Consider the following 19,916-nt stretch of genomic DNA (forward strand, 5'->3'; position numbering starts at 1 on the left):
TTGAACTGAAGATTTTTTTTTGTTTGCTTTGTTTGCCTTTTAAAGAATGTCTGAGAGAGACAAAAAAAACTCTTTCTTTTTTTTTTTTCTTGGCGATCTCTTTTAATAATGAAATAGAAACCCTGCCACTCAAAGCAAAAGGGCAAATACTGCAATCTAATGAGCTATACACCTGTTCAAACACATTTTCGGGGGGGGGGGTGTACCTCACATCTGTTTGGGCTATTCAATCTCCTCTTCCTCGCTGGAATGCCAGTCTTCAGATCGGATTTTAAGTATCATCTGCAGTTGCTTCTGTTATTGATTGGAGCTTTCTGGCCAAATAGAGCTTCCTCCGGTTACACAAACAAATCTAACCCTGTCTGTCAGTAATTGATTTAAGATGGACAGATGAACACAGTAAATGATGAGTAACTTGATAAGGAGGATATGCAGCTGTTACAATTTTGTCTCTTTTGTCATATTTCACGTGATTGAAGAGCACAAATATTTTGAAATATTTAATATAATATACTAATTATTTTGTACTTATGTAAGGGATTGTGCACAAAGCGGTGCTTTGTACTAGAATAGTCAATAGTGGCTGTCAGAAGTGATGTTATGTACACACAGCTGGATGAGATATTTTGTAAATAGAGGTTCCCTTATTGGCTAACCTGTTCACCACAGAGCAATCCACCTAATTGAGTATTTATACAAAAATAAAAAATGTAATGCTTTTCTTGTTTTTACTCAGTTTAATAGCAAGCTTCCGTTTTTTCCTTCTTTCTAACACAGCAGCATTGGACATCCTGCCGTAGAGCCAGCTATTTAAATGTTGACACACTTCATCATGAACACTGCAGCACAGCTCCTCTCTTTATCTATTTAGCTCGCCTGTCTCTGAGGCTCTGCAGTTTGTGAATGAGTTTAGGAATCCTCTCCATCTCCAGCGATCGAGGCGACTCTGTGTTCTCCTACCAGACACGCTGTCCTCATTATTGGAAGCTTAAGAGCACGGTGGAAACAGAGTCCACCAGTCAAACTCAAACCAAATGTTCCTAAACACGGCCTCTCGTTTGCCTGACATGATCGCTCTTGTGTTTATTTTTCAAGCCTTTACTCCTCTGTTTTGTCTGAAAGCAGTGATTTATAAGTTGTACAAGACAAATACAGGCTGTCTTTATAAACTCAGTGTATTTTCAGGATATTTTAAGAAGGTGCAACATCTGTTTGGGATTGACGGGTGATGCCCAAATTCCTGCACAAGAAGGCAACTTTTCTTTGTATGTGTGTAGGCACATTGGTTAGTAAAAGTCATCAGGGTCTGATGATAGTCTGCAGTGGCTTGGTGCTTCTTAGATTTCCTATTACGCTTTGTTGTTTGGTCAGACTTGTTGCTGCCATATTTATGGGCTTTGTGTGCTTTCAAGTTTCTTTTCTTTTTTTTTACCCCACCTTTGTTATCAGAGCCAAGCCTGAGCCCTTTGTTACTATACACCTTGAGCAGTTGTTGTTTTCTAGTTCACACACACACCTATTTCAGACACGCACACTTGTAACACACACTTTTTTCAGGAACTGGGTAAAACAAAATAAAAATAAAAACAACATCGATGAAGAAAAGTGTCAAAAACTGTACCTGAAGTTTCTGAAAGAACTTTGCATTAGGTTTTGACTTGTCTTTCTTTGTAGGTGTGACCCATGAGTCACACCTTAAAGGAACAATAGCTTGTTTGTTTGACAGGAATAGAGCATTGACAAGAAGACAGATGGATTGGATTTGGTCTTGCATGTGACACAAACAGCTTTAGCACAGGGTTCATATCCAGCACATCACGGGTTCTATCAGTGTTTACACATTTGAGTTATGCTTGTTAGCACAGGGAAACGTTTAGTACTATGGGAAATGAACTCGAGATGGGAATACATTAACTCATCATATTGTAGTCATGGTTGTAGGTTCTAAGCTGGAAGTAATGCAAAGATTATAAAACGATAACATTAAAGAAATATGATAACACAGTTGTTTATATTTAGCTTGTCATACTTACTGTAAGACTTTCACCTTCTCGTTGTAGTTTTACCACTTACAACCTGAGCACTTATAAAAATAAAGTTTGGTTTATTGTACATTAGTGTTCCAGGGTTTAAGGGTTTTGGGGCTAAAGAACAGCTGTCTGTTTAAATAGACTGTACTATGATGGTTCTTGTTGCAAAAAACTTCCTTCTGGTCCTGGATGGGCACATGTTTTTTTAGAAAGCCACAGTCCCAGAATTTATTTAAAGTTGAAAGTAGTAGTAAACCAACTCACCTTTATTACAGATTTTCCATCAAAAGAAATAATCTTGTGTTGGTGTATTATAATTTTGTTTTTTTTAAAAGCCTTTGGTTATGTCCCTCTGGGTGAAAGGCTGTACTCTGAACTCGGGGTTAGTAGCCTTGCGAGTAACTATTTTCTGCTTCTGGAAAAATTGCTGACAGTGTGTTTTCTTTGAAAAATAACAGTGTAAACTGAGTTAGATGGATGTTTTTGTTTCAGGGGCAACTTCAGTCCAGAAATACAAGATATGCAAAATAAACAGTAGCTGAAGCTCTCAAGCGGGCAGAAGTATGCAGCTTGGTTTACTGACTAATTCTTTTTCTCTTGACGTTTTATGCATTAGCTTTTCAGCAATAACAAAGTTTTTATGTTCATTAGTGTATAATAACACATCTATATGCTTTTGTGCTTTTCCAGATGCACAGCGAGATGCATGCCGGTCGTGATGGCCCTCACCCTCTGAGACAACCCCCCATGGGTCCTCCACTACACCACCCCATGCAGGGAGCACTACCACCAACTCCCCACTCCATGCCCCCTTCCCCCTCCAGAATCCCATTTGGCCCACGACAGGGCTCTGTACCTGGCAATGCTACCATCCCAAGGGACAGAGTGTCTAACGCCAACCCTACGACCCGCTCCATTTCACCCTGTCCCAGCGCCATCCTGGAGAGACGGGATGTCAAACCTGATGAGGACATGGGTGGTAAAAGTCACAGTCTAGCCAGGGGAAATGAGGGGTTGTATGCAGACCCGTACTTGCTTCAAGAAGGAAGAATGGGCATGGCTACTGCCCATGGACCACACCCCAACCCTGGGCTTGATGGTCCAGAACATGGCATGGGAGGATTTCACCGCGCCTCCATCCGCTCCACAAGCTCTTATGGCGGGCCCAGCCCCACAGACACTATGGATCACCCCTCTCTGTACAGGCAGAAGTCCAGAAACAGCCAGCTTCCTACTCTGGGCTCCAAGACTCCTCCTCCATCCCCTCACAGGATGGCCGAGGTACGGATGATTGACATCCACAGTGGGCCTCCTCATGGTGGGCCTCCTCATGGTGGGCCTCCTCATGGTGTGCCACCTCATGGTGTGCCTCCTCATGGTGTGCCACCTCATGGTGTTCCCATGGAGAGAAGCTCACCTGTGCGCCAGTCTTTCAGGAAGGAGGAAGTGACAGGAACCAAGCCCCGGGGTTCACCTGTAGTTGCAGACCTCCAGGGTCACCTCCAGGGACCGATCCCACCTGCCGCTGACCATCAGACACGGTAAGCACCACGGGGACCGCATGTTACATACATTGGGCTGGTTCAGTTGTTGAAATTAGAATTGCATGGGAGCATGGACTAACTCTGCATCCCAGTTTCACTCTAACCATGAGCTGCTGGCTCTGACTCTGTTTCATCATCCATGACTGAAGGCAAGAATATAACCTTCCCTGTCACTGTCTTGAGCATTAAGATCTGCACATTAAGAACAGCAGGCTAATTCACATGATTATGCATCAGTTTGGTTTGTGACTACAACCAGTTCTGCTTATCTGGCCATTGTTTTCACAGTCTCTATTTAAACTCTGGAGCTTACAGTGTTGATTATTCTAAAGTGTGTAGATCCAGACATAGCTACCATGATGGAAACAGGATAGGATCTGTAGACGCCGTTAACACACTGTATATTTTTCCATTACTCTGTGACTATTGCTATAACAACAATCCTCTGCAGAGTCTATTCAGTTTGGATAATCCAGCAGACATTTTGGTACCTGGGTTAGGTTTGTCTACTCTGAGTGAGAGCACATAAACATAAGAAAGAGACCAAGAGGGATGTTTGCCACTTAGCCAGGCAAACGTGGTTTCATTAAAAGGAAGGTTACAGGGGCTACATGCGTACCTAGGAAAACCAAAGAAAATATTGGTTGAAAAAGTATTTGAAATGGCCCAATCAGTCAAACAGATCAGGCTGGACCACCTGGGCGGCCCAAAACCCCTATTAGAAATGCTTTGGGAATGTGGGAAAAATGTAGGAATTTGAATGGGAAAGTACGGTACTTAACTTTCAAAATAAACATAATCCCAGTGGTGCTCTGTAGCTGTCATAGGATTTATTCATATGAAATATACTGTATGACACTGAGGTTAAGCATTGTTGTGCTCACATAGACCATGTGTCTGTCTATTGTCTATAGCACAGCTAAAACCCCAGCCCCCAACCCCCAAAGTGTCCTAAGCTGGCCCCATATCCTTCCTCAAGATAAAAGATGACTTCTGAAAACAAAAGTTGTTCTCTTTTCCAACCTCTAGGCTTACCAGACAATCTCAGTGTAAGGTCCCTTATTGACCCCTCTGGTGTTTGGCTTTCTTTTACGGCAGTGTAATTTTCCAGTTGTCCTTTCATTCCCTTCTGAGCGGTCACCACTTGTGGCACACTCTTGTTTTATTTTTAAAAAAAAACAATATAACTTGAACACCTTGTGTGTTTATCCTCGGGTTTCCTACTTGTCTTGAGTCGTCCATCTTGTTCATTCCACTTGGACTCAAGCGTTTTCTTTTTGTATCGAGTGCTATTGCACTGTTGTAATTCAGAAACTATGTATATGACCTGAGACAATATTTACTCAGCACATAATTACAAATCAAAAAAAGAATTCTGTTGTATAATCCCATGAAATAACAGAAAGATTCATGGTCAGGTAATTAAAATCAATTGATTATTCTGTTTTCTGAGCTAATATTTGCTCTAGTGGCAGCTTTAATATCCAATAGGCCTCAGTGTTGAAAGTAGAATTTTCTGATGTTTCTGCAGAGAGCGAATGAAGGCAATGGAGCACCAGATTGCCAGCTTGACTGGTCTTGTTCAGCATGCACTTTTAAAGGGGCCAAACACTAGTGGCACCAAGGAGCCTCTAAGGTAAGCAATCATAGTATAGGACAGAGTGAGGCATCAGGGGAAAAGGAGTTTAGAATGAAAAGAATGGCTATCCAGCCAGAGTGGGAAAGATAAAGTATCTCCCTCTATAATGGCCATATCAAACACTCAGGTTAAATAGCATCTGGTTGAGAGGAAACAGGTTTGACTGTGAATCTGATATTAAAGCACATTATGGCCACTATGTATGGTTTATTTGGCTGCATCTCAACTCTTTGCATTTCTCTGTGGAGACCTGTGGTAATGTTTGCTCGGCAGCTAGTCTGTGACTGCAGTGAATGTTTCTATGGTATGTTGAACAGCAATGAAGCTTGTTAACATCATTAACATCATTTTAACCTCTCTGGTTTGTCAATCTTTCCCCCATACTTTGTTGTAATGTGTTTGTTTTTACTAATACTAAAGTAAAATGTAAAAGTTCCCCAAAGTACTGTGGGTTTTTTTTTTCATGCTCAAATTCCTGCTCTTATGAATTTTTCTCTGGCTGCAGCGAGAGACCACCGAAGACATCGTCTCCAGCTCACAGCGCACACAGCTCAGGTTAGTATCACTGTTATTCTGTTCCATTTCATGGCTCCTGTCTTTTTTTTTTTTTTCAAAAACAAGAGTTTTAGCACCATAATGTCTTGTGCAGACAAGCCCACACATCAGTGTCAGTCAACAGACTGCAATGAGCAGTGCTGGAGGGAGAGAAAACAAAGTCAGGCTTCTTTGCTTGTCATCGGTTCATATTTCCTCACAATCCCTCCTTCGTACAGTTTAATAGGAGATGTGAGACGAGAGCCAGCAGAGCTAACACAAGCTCCTTAAAAACACGACTTAAAAGAAGACACTATTACTTCTCAAGCCTGCCAAGATGATTCAGCGATTCAATCTAGACTCCGCAGTGGTCTGTGGCTAGATCTAGATTTGATAAAGAAAAGATGTGTAACCTCACCGGTAGCGGAACGAGAAAAACACTATTCATGTGTCATGCAAGCTAATCTCATGTCTCATGGTACATTTCATATGTAGCTTTCGGAGGGATTTACTTGTCATGTTGTGCTTGAGTAAATCTCCAAAACATCATGGAAGTTACAATGTAGCCTTTCATCTCACCAATTTTGCCTTTACATAAAACTTGAAAAGACAGTGGCACGTCTTTGTCTCACTCAAGTTCTCTTTCATTGTCACCACACTCTTTTCGATGGACATTGTGTCCCCAAGGCTCAAAACACAACCAGCAGTTTACATTGTAACCTGTACTTCAGGTCTAGGCAGCTGTCAGGTAGACTGTAAGGAAGAGTTTTGGGATTGTGGAGACAAAAGTTTGTTGTTTCATACAGCAGAGGGTGAGTCTCTGCGTCAGTGGAACTTAGAGTCAACATTCTGTGACCTATTGTATAACTCACTGGCTGAGACACTACTGTTTTAATGGACCTAATATCTCTGAGGTTAAAGGAAGGATGGTTCTCCCAACTACAAAACAAATATTTTGTAACTTACAACTAGAGGTGCCCAGCCAAGCACATAGTTTTGGTTCTATTTTCCAATATTTTGAGATATTCATCTGAAGATTTCTACCTCAAAGAATTTTAAGAAATTCAACACAAACATATCTATTATCATATCTATTTTCAACCAAACAAGAGTTCATCATTAACTGGTATTGAACTGATATGACATCCTCTGTTTTTGAAAGTTTTTGAAAGGATTGAATTTTTATTGCCGTTGGCCATTTAAGGACTCATCCAAGCCACAAATATTAGCTCCCATGGTTTCCATGGTTTCAACCTCTTTTCTGTCTCTCGTGGCGACTGAAATGGTGAAATCAGTTATCAGACATCTCAGAGGTGCAGCCAATATGAGCCCCGGTACGTCTGCGCTTATTGCGCTGGAAAAAAGACAGCCACAGAGAGTTCAGGCAATCATTACTAAACATTAGGAAGAGTAAATCAGACCAGTATGTTCCCAGAGAAAACATGTTTACAGACATGTCTCAGCATGTGCATGTGAATAATAATAAACCTGTTTTGTTTGTTGTTGCCTGTTTGTATTATTTAAGACTTTTAATGTAACAAGCTATAACTTGATTTTATTTTCTCCCTCTAATACAGGTGGTTCCCCAGTCTTAGCTCCCAAGAGCAATGCAGCCCCATCGGACAAAGGCTCAGCTCCTTTCAAAGTTAACCTCCTGCAGTTCAGGAAGAATGTTTCTGACCTCAGGATGCAACTCCATCAGATGAGACAGCTGCAGGCAAGACCTCTTTCTCCTTTTAATTAATTTCAAGTGTGTGTTACTACAGCTTCGCATGTTGGTGTGCTACTTCAGGATCCTCTAATATTTCATTCCCACTGTGTGCATCCCCTCAGCTCCAGAACCAGGAGGCACTACGAGTCCAGCTGAAGCGGGCAGAGCAGGAAATCAGTGTTAAACTTGTAGAGGCCATGCGGAGTCTGGAGGATCCTGTCCAGAGGCAGAGGGCTTTGGTAGAAGAGGACAGGCACAAGTACTTGGGTCTGGAGGAACGTGTCCTCACACAACTCGGGTAAGGCTTCTCAAGAGTCACTAATTAACTTCCATGACAGTTTTTGTTTTATATAGTCTGAAATGGATTCAGTCGTTTGCATTCATTACTGGATGTTTATTGTTAGGGATTTTCACTCCTTTCACGGGAGCCTTGCAAAAGTATTAGAAGTACACACCCACAAGGCTCCAGTCAAGGTACTTCCATTATAGGAAATCCCCAAGAGGCTTCATTTTTTATCAGCTCACCTATGCTATTCACTCCTAAACTCTTTGACAAGCCAACGCCCTCTAAATTACAGCCCACAGGTTTATACAGGCAAGCAGTGCCTGCCTGTCGGAGACAGCAGTCTAGAACAATGGACACAATTTCTTATTTGAATTCACTTGCCTCATCTTGCCAACAGGGAGCAGCAATTAAATCCTTTTATCTGGATGTTTACAGGCAAGGTCAAGCAGCGTTGTCCTAATAAACACAATGATAGCCACTGGTGGAGACTGGAAAATGAGCAGGCGGAAGTCAGTGGATTAAACCTAGTGTTACCTTTGGTATCCAGCCAGTTTTGAGTCAGCAAAACACGGCTGCTGGCACTTTAAATAAGGCTTAGTAATTAGGGCTGTTTGGCTTTAAGACCAGTCGGAGAATGTGGTGTTAAAACCACTGCCCCCTCAAGAGGAGAACTAAATCTATCGTGACCTGCAAGGGCACATGTTGTAAGATTTTATAACAAAAAAAGGCTGTACTCGAAATTATGAAACTGGTACAGTGTAGAATAATTTGCTAGTAATCCAAAGACAGAAATAGTTTAAATAGCAAGGAACCAAATTAGTCTCAGGAGTTTTGAATTGGATGATTTCTAATTGTTGACAGACAGAGTCCACGGAGCAAAGAGTAGTGTGTGAGTAGAGTCCAAGTAGTGTGCCACAAACTCACTTGCAAGTCAGTTTCCATTTCAAAGATACAGTATTTCAGGCTCATCTAAAGTCAGAATATGAAAAGCACATGATGATTCCTCCAGTAAATTCCATCTTAAGTAGTTCATAAAGGTATCTGGGAAAGCTGCCTTTCATACTCTGACACACAGATGTACATTATGGAGACGTACTGTATCTGTTTTTGGCTGTGGGTGGAATTTCCCATCATTATTCCTGTTACCAACAGGCCTTTGCAGGGGGATGGGGGGGTTAACACACTCTCCTCATTGCTTTTCCCACTCCCTTTAGGGGACTTCTATAAAAGAGGGTTTCTCAAGGGTACCTGGCCACAATGAAACACCATTTTAGTCCCTCTCATGCAGTCCAACGCTGCACACAGTGTTATCATTCTGCACATTTCCCCACAGAGTAGCCATTTTCCCGAGCACTGGGATGGCTTTAAAGCGATGGGATATGTTTTCTATGTGAGGAAGTGCCCACTCACAAATAAACCTTCATTCAGTGTGCAAACATTTGTGGTTTGGGGATTAGAACCAATCGAAACTAGACTAAGCAATCTAATGTAGACAGGAAAGTGAACTGCATAGTGGAAATGTTTATTGTCAGTGTTAATCCTTGAGCATATTTTGAATATGATCTCATTTTTTCCTTTTTTCCCCCCACAAATTCTAATCTCACCTTTGCCCATTCGGTATCACTGTATGATCTTTAAGATAAATGATTGTGTTCTGCCCCCTGGTGTTCATAAAGAGTAAATAAAATGCTAGTAGAAGTCTGAGCATCTATTCTTGTGTCTATCGATTAATCAAGTGGTGCTCAAGTAAATAAATATCTGTGTAACACAAACATTTTTACAATAAAACATATGATCATGGGCTTCCATTAGTTTTTATTTCTGCTGTTGAACATACTGCATGTACTTGTTAGACATGGTTCCATACTGTATTTACTAACCAGTTGTTTGAGAAAAACTGTATCCTTTCTCTCAGCTCTAAATCCTTTTTCCTTTGTCCATTGTGTACTTTGTTTGTCTCTGCAGTGAGCTGGAGCAGTATGTAGTCTCTTTGCAGAAAGGCTCAGCAGCAACACACAGAGTTGTGACCCTGAAGGACGTGGAGGAAGGAGCGGTGACTCTGAGGAAGGTGGGAGAATCTCTGGCAGGGCTCAAAGGTAAGATCATATTCTGACTATTCTTACTTGGGAATAATATTGTGGATAACTCTCTGTTCCAAAATGGTTATATTTATACTTACTATGATTAAACTTACATTCTGCCTTTAGTGTAAAGTTCATTATGAACCGGTGGCGGCACGAATGAGATGTTATTAGGTGATTAACGGGAAACACTGGTGATATTCCTACAGTTGTTGTCTTGACTGATCTTGAAATAAAAGATTGTTCTCGAGACTAAGACTGATTTCGAGTACTACAACACTGTTTATTGACCTTTTCTAAAGGTAGTAATGTATCACATTGAACAGTTATAATGAATACAGTATTTTAAGACTGAGTAACTGTATTTTGAGACTATCAGGAATAATAATGTAGGGAGCTCTAAAGTAGAACTTCTGAATTCAGACTTTGAAAAGTTGAGATTGGTCAAAAATATTCTAAAATAATATCTGTGCATGTTTCTCTGTGTGTTTCCTCAGGAGAGTTCCCAGCCCTACAAACCAGAATGCGGGCTGTGCTCAGGGTGGAGGTGGAAGCTGTCAAGTTTTTGAAGGAAGAGCCTCATAAACTGGACAGCATGCTGAAAAGGGTCAAGAGTCTGACTGACACACTCAGCAGTCTGAGAAGGTAGAGGAAAGATGGAGAATAAAAAAAATCAGCGGTGATAAAGTAGGGTTCAGGAGAAGAGGTGCTGGGTATGGAGGCGGAGAGTGAGAGAGGGAATTGAAGATGAAAACAAAAAGCACTCTGCAGAGCTTCACACAGGGGTCTATGATGTGGGAGATTGTACTATTTGATTATTCTGGCAAGCCGGGCCTTCATCCCATCAAAGAGGTCATTCCGTGTGGACGGAGGAGTGTGGCGTCCATCGGCTTCACTGAACCGATAAGTGAATTAATTTGGTGGACAGTGCAGAGCCTCATTTCCATTTTAATATGTCACAGATTCCAAATTCACTCTTGACTTTTCTCTCTCTCTCTCTCCCTCCATCAATGACTCTCTTGTCTTTTAACTGAAACATGCCTGGTTGCCAAACTATAAGACATTGCATCAAAGTCTTTGGTGGCATTTTTACCCCTGATGTCAGAATTAATCAACATCTTTATTATAGGGTTTGATGTATTTTCAATCTGGACAAGAAATCAAAAAGACCATGAATACCAATACTATTCAATTTGTTTGAAGAATGGATTTGTATTAAATTTGTCATTTATACATAAAGTTGTTGAGAGGCAAAACATTTTAAGTTCAATTAGTTTTTGCCAGTGTTTTCTACATGGTTTGTATTAAATACTGTTTCTGTCCTCTCGGCAGATGTGCTACTGAGGGCCTCCAGAAAGGACCCGATCCTTCTGCTAATGTTCCGGTGTGTAATAGCCCAGCAGCAGCAGCAGCAGAAGCTCCTCCAGAAGCTCCTCCAGCATCAGTCCAGCCTGGCTCCACATCAGCCCCGCTGGAACCCCAGAGCTCCACCATCAGATCAGAGGTGATGCCTTCCTCTCCGGTGGTCATCCATCATGTCCAGAGCTCCCCAGTCCACATGCAGCAGTCCCAGCAGTCCGCTGCCTTGACAGCTCAGCCCAGTCCACCGCTTACCCCCAGCCCCTCTCATGTCCCCAGTCCCAACCTGAGCAAGACTCAAGGCCGGGAATCTCCCAAGGGGACAGCCGTGGATCCACCGAGTCCCCCCCGTCATAAGAAGACACAAGGGAACCCAGTGAATAACGGCAACGGCACTGCCAATCAGGTTCTTGTCATAGAGGAGCTTCAGAGCAGCCAGGACAAGAGCAAAAACAGAGCTATGTCTATAGAGGTATGTTTAGTCACCTTCCAATTGTCACTTGGTCTTGATCTCATCCAGCATAGTAAAGCTAAATTGCTCTAGAATTATCAATTCTGTTTCTCTTATTTTGGAAAACTGTGGTTGTTCTTCTGTCTACCCTTTAGGCAGCAGAGAAAGAGTGGGAAGAGAGGAGGCAGAATATGGGTCATTATGATGGGAAAGAGTTTGAGAAAATCCTCCAGGAGGCCCAGGCCAACATGATGAAGGGCATTCCCAGTCTAGATGTTGAAGAGAACCCAGGTCTGCCTCCTGCTGCCACTGGAGAACAAGAAGATATCCACAACCCTGTGGAGTCACCATCAGGTACATACAACACATTTTACATTTCATTACTATGTGAAAACATTTTAAAGTATCTCCTATATACGATATACTATAGTATCTCCTATACTAACTATTTTGTATGCCAGAAGAGCCCCAGTCTGAGCTTCACTCTGACAAATCAGCCAAGAAGGGGCCTGAGAAACTCCCAAAGCCTGTGCTGGAGAAACCTGCCAAACCTACATTGGAGAGACCCTCCAAGACTGCCACCAAGACAGCACACACTGACAGTTTCACCAAGCAGGGATCTGAAAAATCGAGGAAGTCCCCGCCACCACCACCTCCTCCAAGGAAGACCTTTGCCAGCTCGAGCTCAGGCATGACCACCACACGCTCTGGCGAGGTGGTCTTCACCAGCAGGAAGGATTCTGTCTCAGCTCAGGTCGGTGTGATAGGAGGTTGTATTTTCAAATGTGTTTATACAGCAGCTATGAAAGACAATCGTTACTGATTATTTTTTACTAATCTAACTATTCTAACAGGAGAGTGAAGAGGACACTCCACCTTCCCCTCCCCAAACCAAGACCACCAAGGTTCCACCAGAGACCAAGCCGAAGCCAGCCACGCCTCCACCCGTCACTGCTTCTGTCACTGGAGAAGAGGAGGATGAAGGGGACAAGATTATGGCAGAGCTCCAGGTTAGATTCATATGAAACTCAAGCACTCACACACATACAGTCCACGTACACGTCCCCTCAAACACGTAATCAGAAACAATCAATAGGTGTAATGTTGGCTGGATATTTCTAATTTCTGCATTGCGGGTGTGGGTTGCCTATCATTTCTATCCATGGCGGTTGACTTTTTCAAAAGTGGCAAAGGATGAGCACTGACTGCTGCCAAACTCCTTGTTTTTTTTATTTAACATTGTCACCTGTGAAGGATTTACACCTGTGGCAAAGGTGAAGCACTCAAACTTCTTCCCTCCTCAAAATCCTTGTCCCCACTTCCCCCTCACCTTTCTCCACTCTTCAGGTTTTCCAGAAGTGCACAGTTAAGGATGTGGGGGTGAAAAATTTGGTAGAACCCACCACTCGAATTGAACCACAAATCAGAGAACTAAGATCGGGGGCCTTATTGCCCCTCAAAGAGAAAAAGGTAAAATATACGTCGCCGTGCGGCTACCCAGCTAACTGCCTGCCTCTGCCAACTGTCTGATACAATCGATGGCTGTGTCTTAACCCTTCTACAACTTTGCACCCTTGCTTTGGCTCGAGAGAAACCTGTAACAGCTGCCTCCAAAAAACTCCTTTCCTTGCTGCCTCAATTTCCTTCCCTCTTGTGATTCTGCTGGATATCACAGCTTCCATATTTCAGGATTAAGTCTGCATAAAATGAAGCCTCTGAAAAGATGCTGTGTCTTTTGTGCGTCTGGACCAGACAATGATGTGTTTTGCGACTGATTTAATTATCACTTGTCTTTTTCTCCAAATCAATAAAGACCTCAGCACTGTATCCTGCAGGCAATTAAATCGTCTTGTGTCTTTCTTTAATTACATGTCTTCGTACAAAATCAACAATCAAATAAATGATTGACAATTGAGAGAAACAACATAGTTAAAACTCATTTTGTAGACACAACCTGTTTTTGCAGACTTGGTTCACTAGAGGTCAGTCTGGCCACTTTGCATGTTACTCTCCCCCACTTATACTTTTCTGAGGGATTACTTTTCTGTTTCTCTTTTTCTTTGCACAACTTTACCTCAATTTGCTTTCCCAGCTTTACACCTATATGTAACCGGCACAACCCTATAACTGTTTTTCACATTTAGATTAAACAATACACAAATGTAATATGATTTGTCATATTAGTAATATGATGTCAATCAATGTGACAAAGAGGACAGGTATGTTCAACTGCAACAAATTTGACTATGTAATCTAAGTTCTATCAGTTTTTTAACATATTAGAGGTGTATGAGTACGTAGTTACAGTTACTGTAAATAATGAAACATGTAATGCAAAGATTATGGCCCATATTATTTTACTAAAGTAAAAGTGGTCTGTAAAGTGACCTGGGTAATACTTCGTTTGAAGGGGTTATGAACATGAAGGAGTCTTTATGAAAATATTTATGACCCTAAATTGTCATTAAGTATCATTCGGTCAATTAACCTCAACCCTACTCCAAACCCTATTAAACATGATCCAATGACACTTAATGACAACAGTCATAAAGCCTCTGTCATGTTCACAACAGATGTCGTGTCAGTATTATAGATACCCCTCTAAATAAAGTGGTTCCATGATTTGCATGGTATCAACAGTGCATACTGTGTGAACAAGATAGGGAACATATATAAATATAATCTGTAGTTGCTGTACTATCAATAGTGGAAGTCCCAAAAAGACAGACTGAACACACAAGGTGTCGCCATCAATAAGTAGCTGATCTACAAATAGTGGCTTAGAGTCTTAGCTTTAGTTCTCTTTTTCCGAACAGCATATTAAGGTGATGTCAGATGGTATGACACTGGAGTCTGTCAGTCTGAATAGTACTTAGTGTAAATTACTTGCTGTTGCCTTGTAGAAGATAATTGCCTAATGCAGTGTTGACACCGCAGATGCTACTGCAATAATGTATGTTGAATTCACAGTTAATCCACAGCAGCCTGACACACCATTTGCACAGTAATATTATTCCCTCACACACTGTCCTAGCAGAGCTCAGAGCCCAGTCGAGAGGATAAAGATCCAGACACAGATGAAAATGGCAATACTACTGTCCGACAAAGCCAAGGGGTATGTATGGCTTTCATTTATTAACATCATATTAATGTATAGTTCATGTACGTTCTAGATTTTGACTGATTTAAACTAAAGCATTACACTTAAACTAAGCTAATTCTTTATTTCTCAGGTCATATACTATGTAACTGGTCAGATTCCCAAAGAGCAACCACCACCACCAGGAATGGAGGAAACCCGCGAACACAGAGAACCTACACAACCTTCATCACAGGTGTCAAATGTCAATGTTAATGACAATTCTCCAAGCCAGCAGCAGCAGGAGCAGCAGCCACCACTGTCTCCGACACCAAAATCACCTCCACCTATATCACCTAAGCCTGTGGGACTGAAAGGATTCAAACTCCCAAGGAAGCAAGTTAAACGCGCCGAATCCTTGAAGACCAGTACAGAAATGGAGAACGGAAAAATCCTCAACAAAATAAACACTGAAAAGAAAAGCAAAGTCATTCCACAACGTGTTTCTAATAATAAAAACATAATACCTGAGCCTGTGGCAACTACAACAAGCAGTACTGTAAGAGAGGCACCTAAAACTTCTGTTGCTCCACCAAAAAAGGCTCCTAGTGAGGACAGCGATCCTCCTAAAGCTAACTGTGACAAGGGTGACGAGGAGGCTAGTCTTAGTCCTGATTTACCTGGAGAAGAGGCACCTCCACCCCCTGACAACATAGCATTTATGATCACTAACACCAAAGTTCAGGCCCTGTCCTGTGGTGAGTACCAGGAACTGGTCAATGCCAAGAAAGGAAGTGTCCAGACTGTTACTGTAGGTAACGCGGCTAATAGAGGGAACACGACAGCGGATTCCACTGTGCCACAGGATAATGGCTTTAACAAGAAGCCTGTCATCATTATTTTTGATGAGCCCATGGATATCCGTTCAGCTTACAAGCGCCTGTCCACCATCTTTGAATGTGAAGAGGAATTGGACAGAATGCTAGCGAATGAGCGCATTGACGAGGAGAGTGAGGAATCTGACTCAGAGAGGAGTAGTGGGCAGGTAAAAGCTGGAGGGACTGAGGTGGTTGATGGCAAAAAGGTCAGCTCCCCACAAGTCACTGCAGACCAGACTAGCTTATCTTCCTCATCTTCATCCTCGACCTCTGAGCTGACGGACAGTGGAGTGAACTTAGATTCAAATGGTGACCCCAAGCAGGATGGTAAGAAGAAGTTCAAGTTTAAGTTCCCTAAAAAACAGCTGGCAGCACTGACCCAGGCAATTCGCACTGGCAACAAGTCAGGCAAGAAGACTTTACAGGTGGTGGTGTATGAAGATGAAGAGGAATGTGACGGTACTATCAGACAGCACAAAGAAGCAAGGAGATTTGAGATTGCACGCTCAAAATCTTTAGCAGAGTCTTCCAAGGTAACAGGCTCAACTGTACTGAAGAGACAGAACTCTGACTCCATTGGCAGGACGAGTGAGATTCGGAAGAACACCTACAAGACACTGGACAGCCTGGAGCAGACCATCAAGCAATTGGAGACCACTATCAGTGAGATGGGACCACAGTCCCCTGTGGAGCCAGTCTACGCAGAGGAATCTAATGCAGGGAATGGGAAAAGCTCAGAAGGGGTGGGACTGAAGAGGTCTTCCTCTCTCCCTACCTCCAGAGGGTCAGGCCCTAAGGTACTCGGCAAAAATTCATTGCAGAAGAAGACTAAACCTCAGCTCCTTCCTCGCCCTATAGTCATCCCTACTACCACCACCACCACTACTGTCCCCAGTGCCCCCAGCACCCTACAACAGGTCTCTCTCTAGCTCTTGTTGCTCCGGGAGGCTTTGGGTCCTTCTTTTTCAGTTTACAACCTACCTTCACTCCAACCCTAACCACTGAAATTACAAAATCATTAATCCACTCCACAGGTGCTTCGAAATATTGTAAATGCCGCCTGTGGCTTTCTCCCTCTGTGAAATCATGGTGACATGATTGGGGGTGGCATTTTGTTGGGTTCCTGGCTACCATATTCCTCCTTCAATTCATTGCTAAAACTGTGAGGTTTTCAGCAAGCGGCAAACTCATCATCAAAGACTCTCATGATGATTAAACTCTGATACCTTCCTTATTCTTGACTGCATGTACTACTGTGTATTGAGGTTTATGGTCTCACTGGGTGCATGATCTTTCATTGGTGTTGATCAATGAGGTGTTAAATGAGGTTCTTTTACCTGTAGTGCCTTGATTTTCATACTTCCTATATGGTGTGTGTTTTTTTTTCCTTTCTTTTGTTTTATTTCTCCTTTTGTTTTTCGTTTGGATCCCCTTGCAGAACACCAGTGTCGCTTCCCCTACTAGTCGGATGCCCGTCCCTTTGTCTGCGAAGTCCAGGCAGTCGCCGGGTACTACTGACAAAGCAGGAAAACAGCAAAAACTGCAGGACGCTCAGAGGCAGTTCCGACAGGTAGTTTTACTGTAGGGCCTTACCAGAGACTAGAGGAAACAAACATATAGGAATCGAAAACATGAGGCATGTATTATTAGGGGAAAAAAGACTATCAAAACTGTGAGATTTAAAGTGTCTTGAAAAAAAATAAAGTCACCATGGTGACAACTGTGGATCTGTTAATGTTTCTCTCGAGTCCGCTCTGACAAGAAGGCATGCTTGACTCTTGACTGTTACCCCATAACATCACTGTACTGTATGCTTTTGCATGTCCACACTGCTCATGGTTTCACTGTGTTGGTGACTAAACAAAAAAAAAAAGGAAAATGGCAAAGAAACGTGGAATCCTGTCATCATCTGAGTTGTCATCACATCTCCAGATCCCATCACAGCTGAGTTCCTAAACAGTGTTGCCAATTCCCAGGATGCTTATGGCTATGTTCAAATACAAACCTAACTGACATTTTCGGCTATGCACCTTCCTTCTCACCTCAAATGCACCTCTGCTCAAACCCAACATTACTGCATAGCTTCTTAACCTCACGGTGATATATTTCCTTACCCTCGCCAGACCTCCCCACAACTCACCATCTTGCACCAGTCCGTTTCCATGGAATACTGGCCCACATTTCCTCTGTTTGCTCTCACTCTTCAAACACCTAACCCTGTTATCTAATTCTCTCCAGTTTTCCTATGCACCTCTGCCCTATGAATTTCCCCCCACAGCTCCTTTACAAGGCCTAACAATTCTTCTAACACAGGCAGAATATAGAGATGCCACTCCTGTCTGCCATCACACTGTCTAACCCTTTACAGTGTTCTTTCTTGGTAACATGTCTCATGTGTCTCACTTTTTATGTAAGCTAGTAAAAACAGAGCTTCTCTATATGTTGTTTTTGGTGTCTTTTAGTTGTGTCCTAGTAATATAAATGTTTGTGTAGTCATAGTGTGTTTCTATGTGTATAACTTGTAGTTTTTTAACATCGTCTTACCTTTTACATGTATTATTTGACCAGATTTCTTTTTTGACAACCAGTATCTGTTTTGGCATCTCTGTTTGCAGGCTAACGGAAGTGCTAAAAGAGTGGGAGGGGATCATAAAACTACTTCCCCTACTATACCCATCTCTAAAATCCCTGCTTTTTATCCTAGCTCTACTAAAGGCAGCTCCCAGTCTGCACAAAACTCAGATGCTACTAATCCCATTAACCCTTCCTCCTCCTCTTCCTCCTCCTCTGTGACAAAGTCCTCCATCCTGTCCTCTCACACTCCTCGTTCCGGTTCCCTACCCTCCTCCCACATCCCCTCTCTGTCTAACGGATCACTCAAACTCCCCACTCCCTCACAGCACACCGGTAAAGCTCTCTCGTTTCCCTCGCAGACTCAGAATGGTCGAGTGCACTCCTCCTCCTCCTCCTCTTCATTCTCCTCCTCCTCCTCATCCTCCTCCTCCTCCCCCTCCCCTCTGTCGCCCACACCTTTGGGCCCAGGTGGAAAGAGCATCCGCACCATACACACCCCCAGCTTCACCAGCTACAGGTCCCACAACGGCAGCAGCGGCAAATCCTGCATCCCAACAGCCACAGCAGCTAAGGACACTACCTAGCTCAATTATCGCCGCTCTGGCTTTACCGCATAGCAGGTAGACCCGGTCATTTGTCATTTTATATACTTTTGGTTTGTTGTTTTTTGTTCTGTTTACTTAAAAGTATTAAGTATGCACTCCCCATTTCATGTTTTATTTGACACTGGCATTCTCACACCAATGCTTTCACCTCCTTTAAATTGCATTTTCCAATTCAGAAAAAACAAAAACAACAAAAAAAAACTTGGATTCTGATTCTTTCTTGAAGGTGTACCAGATGTTCTGACAAAATATTTTATAATGGAACTAAAACTTACTTCGTTTTACCACTTTGTAGTTTAAGTGGAAGGCTCTAATGGTGTTGAAAATCTATTTTTCTTGCTGTAGCTATGAATAGGGAATATAGAGTTGATGTACAATCACAAAGTACCATGTAAAAATGTTGTTTTATTTTTCAAACCAGAGATTGAATAACCATAGTATAATTAATCTTCTATATTTCTTATGTTGCCAGACATTCAACACAGCCCTTGTAAATGCCTTTTATGAATGTATACATAATGTATACAGATATTCTAAAGTTTAATTCATTGTTAACTTCTGTTTTCTAAGAGTGTTTTTCTCATTTTTCACCCATAATGAACTGCCAATTTATTTTACAGATATGTGAAACTGGTATCATGTGCACAAGTTTTGATTTTAGTGTGCCTATTTGCCAAAGTTGTTGTACAATGACTCACTTCAGGCCTAACCCAGTCACAGGATTTAGGGGAATTCAAATGTGTAATGGCTGAAGTGTTGACCTCAGTATTTGTACTGCTGGTCTCAGTTTGTTAAGTTAACATGTGTTGTTGTCTAAATGTAAACTGTACTAAAAACAAAAGTGATGAATCGGTTCTACCACATGTACATAGATGCTTCTACTAAGAAAATAAGTAGTTTTTTTAACATACCAAAGTTTATTTGTATGCATGCCTTTCAAATACTTTAGGAGAGTGATGTAAAAGAAGAATTATGTTTGCACAGATAGATTTTGTAAATATCTGGTTTTCTCTCATTTTTGTAAAGCTTTAAATCATACTATAAATGAGCAATGTGGTAAAGACAAAACTGTGTTGGAGTAGCAAAAATAAAGACGTGCATGCTTGTAATGCATTGAGCTTCAGTGTATTTATTTTTTTTCCTGA

At 42.0% G+C, this 19,916-nt stretch overlaps 1 protein-coding gene across 21 annotated transcripts in view; it reads left to right on the plus strand.

Annotated features, from left to right (window-relative positions):
* Window positions 1-19,884, plus strand: part of kiaa1217 (KIAA1217 ortholog) — an 82,474-nt gene extending 62,590 nt beyond the window's left edge. For 6 of the 21 annotated variants that reach the window (XM_019274704.2, XM_019274708.2, XM_019274709.2 and 3 more), the window contains 16 exons: window positions 2,721-3,571; window positions 5,106-5,210; window positions 5,719-5,768; window positions 7,325-7,464; window positions 7,581-7,756; window positions 9,710-9,840; window positions 10,323-10,470; window positions 11,158-11,656; window positions 11,791-11,989; window positions 12,097-12,389; window positions 12,490-12,645; window positions 12,983-13,105; window positions 14,670-14,750; window positions 14,869-16,509; window positions 17,019-17,162; window positions 18,208-19,884. In XM_019274704.2, coding sequence (XP_019130249.2) covers window positions 2,721-3,571; window positions 5,106-5,210; window positions 5,719-5,768; window positions 7,325-7,464; window positions 7,581-7,756; window positions 9,710-9,840; window positions 10,323-10,470; window positions 11,158-11,656; window positions 11,791-11,989; window positions 12,097-12,389; window positions 12,490-12,645; window positions 12,983-13,105; window positions 14,670-14,750; window positions 14,869-16,509; window positions 17,019-17,162; window positions 18,208-18,750 — 5,280 coding nt within the window. In that variant the 3' untranslated portion in view covers window positions 18,751-19,884. The remainder of the gene's footprint in view (window positions 1-2,720; window positions 3,572-5,105; window positions 5,211-5,718; window positions 5,769-7,324; window positions 7,465-7,580; window positions 7,757-9,709; window positions 9,841-10,322; window positions 10,471-11,157; window positions 11,657-11,790; window positions 11,990-12,096; window positions 12,390-12,489; window positions 12,646-12,982; window positions 13,106-14,669; window positions 14,751-14,868; window positions 16,510-17,018; window positions 17,163-18,207) is intronic. The other 15 variants (XM_019274721.2, XM_019274724.2, XM_019274722.2 and 12 more) reach the window with 13 other exon arrangements.
* The last annotated feature ends 32 nt before the right edge of the window (window positions 19,885-19,916 follow it).

Source organism: Larimichthys crocea, chromosome XXIII (assembly GCF_000972845.2).
Source record: "Larimichthys crocea isolate SSNF chromosome XXIII, L_crocea_2.0, whole genome shotgun sequence".
Taxonomy (NCBI): domain Eukaryota; kingdom Metazoa; phylum Chordata; class Actinopteri; family Sciaenidae; genus Larimichthys; species Larimichthys crocea.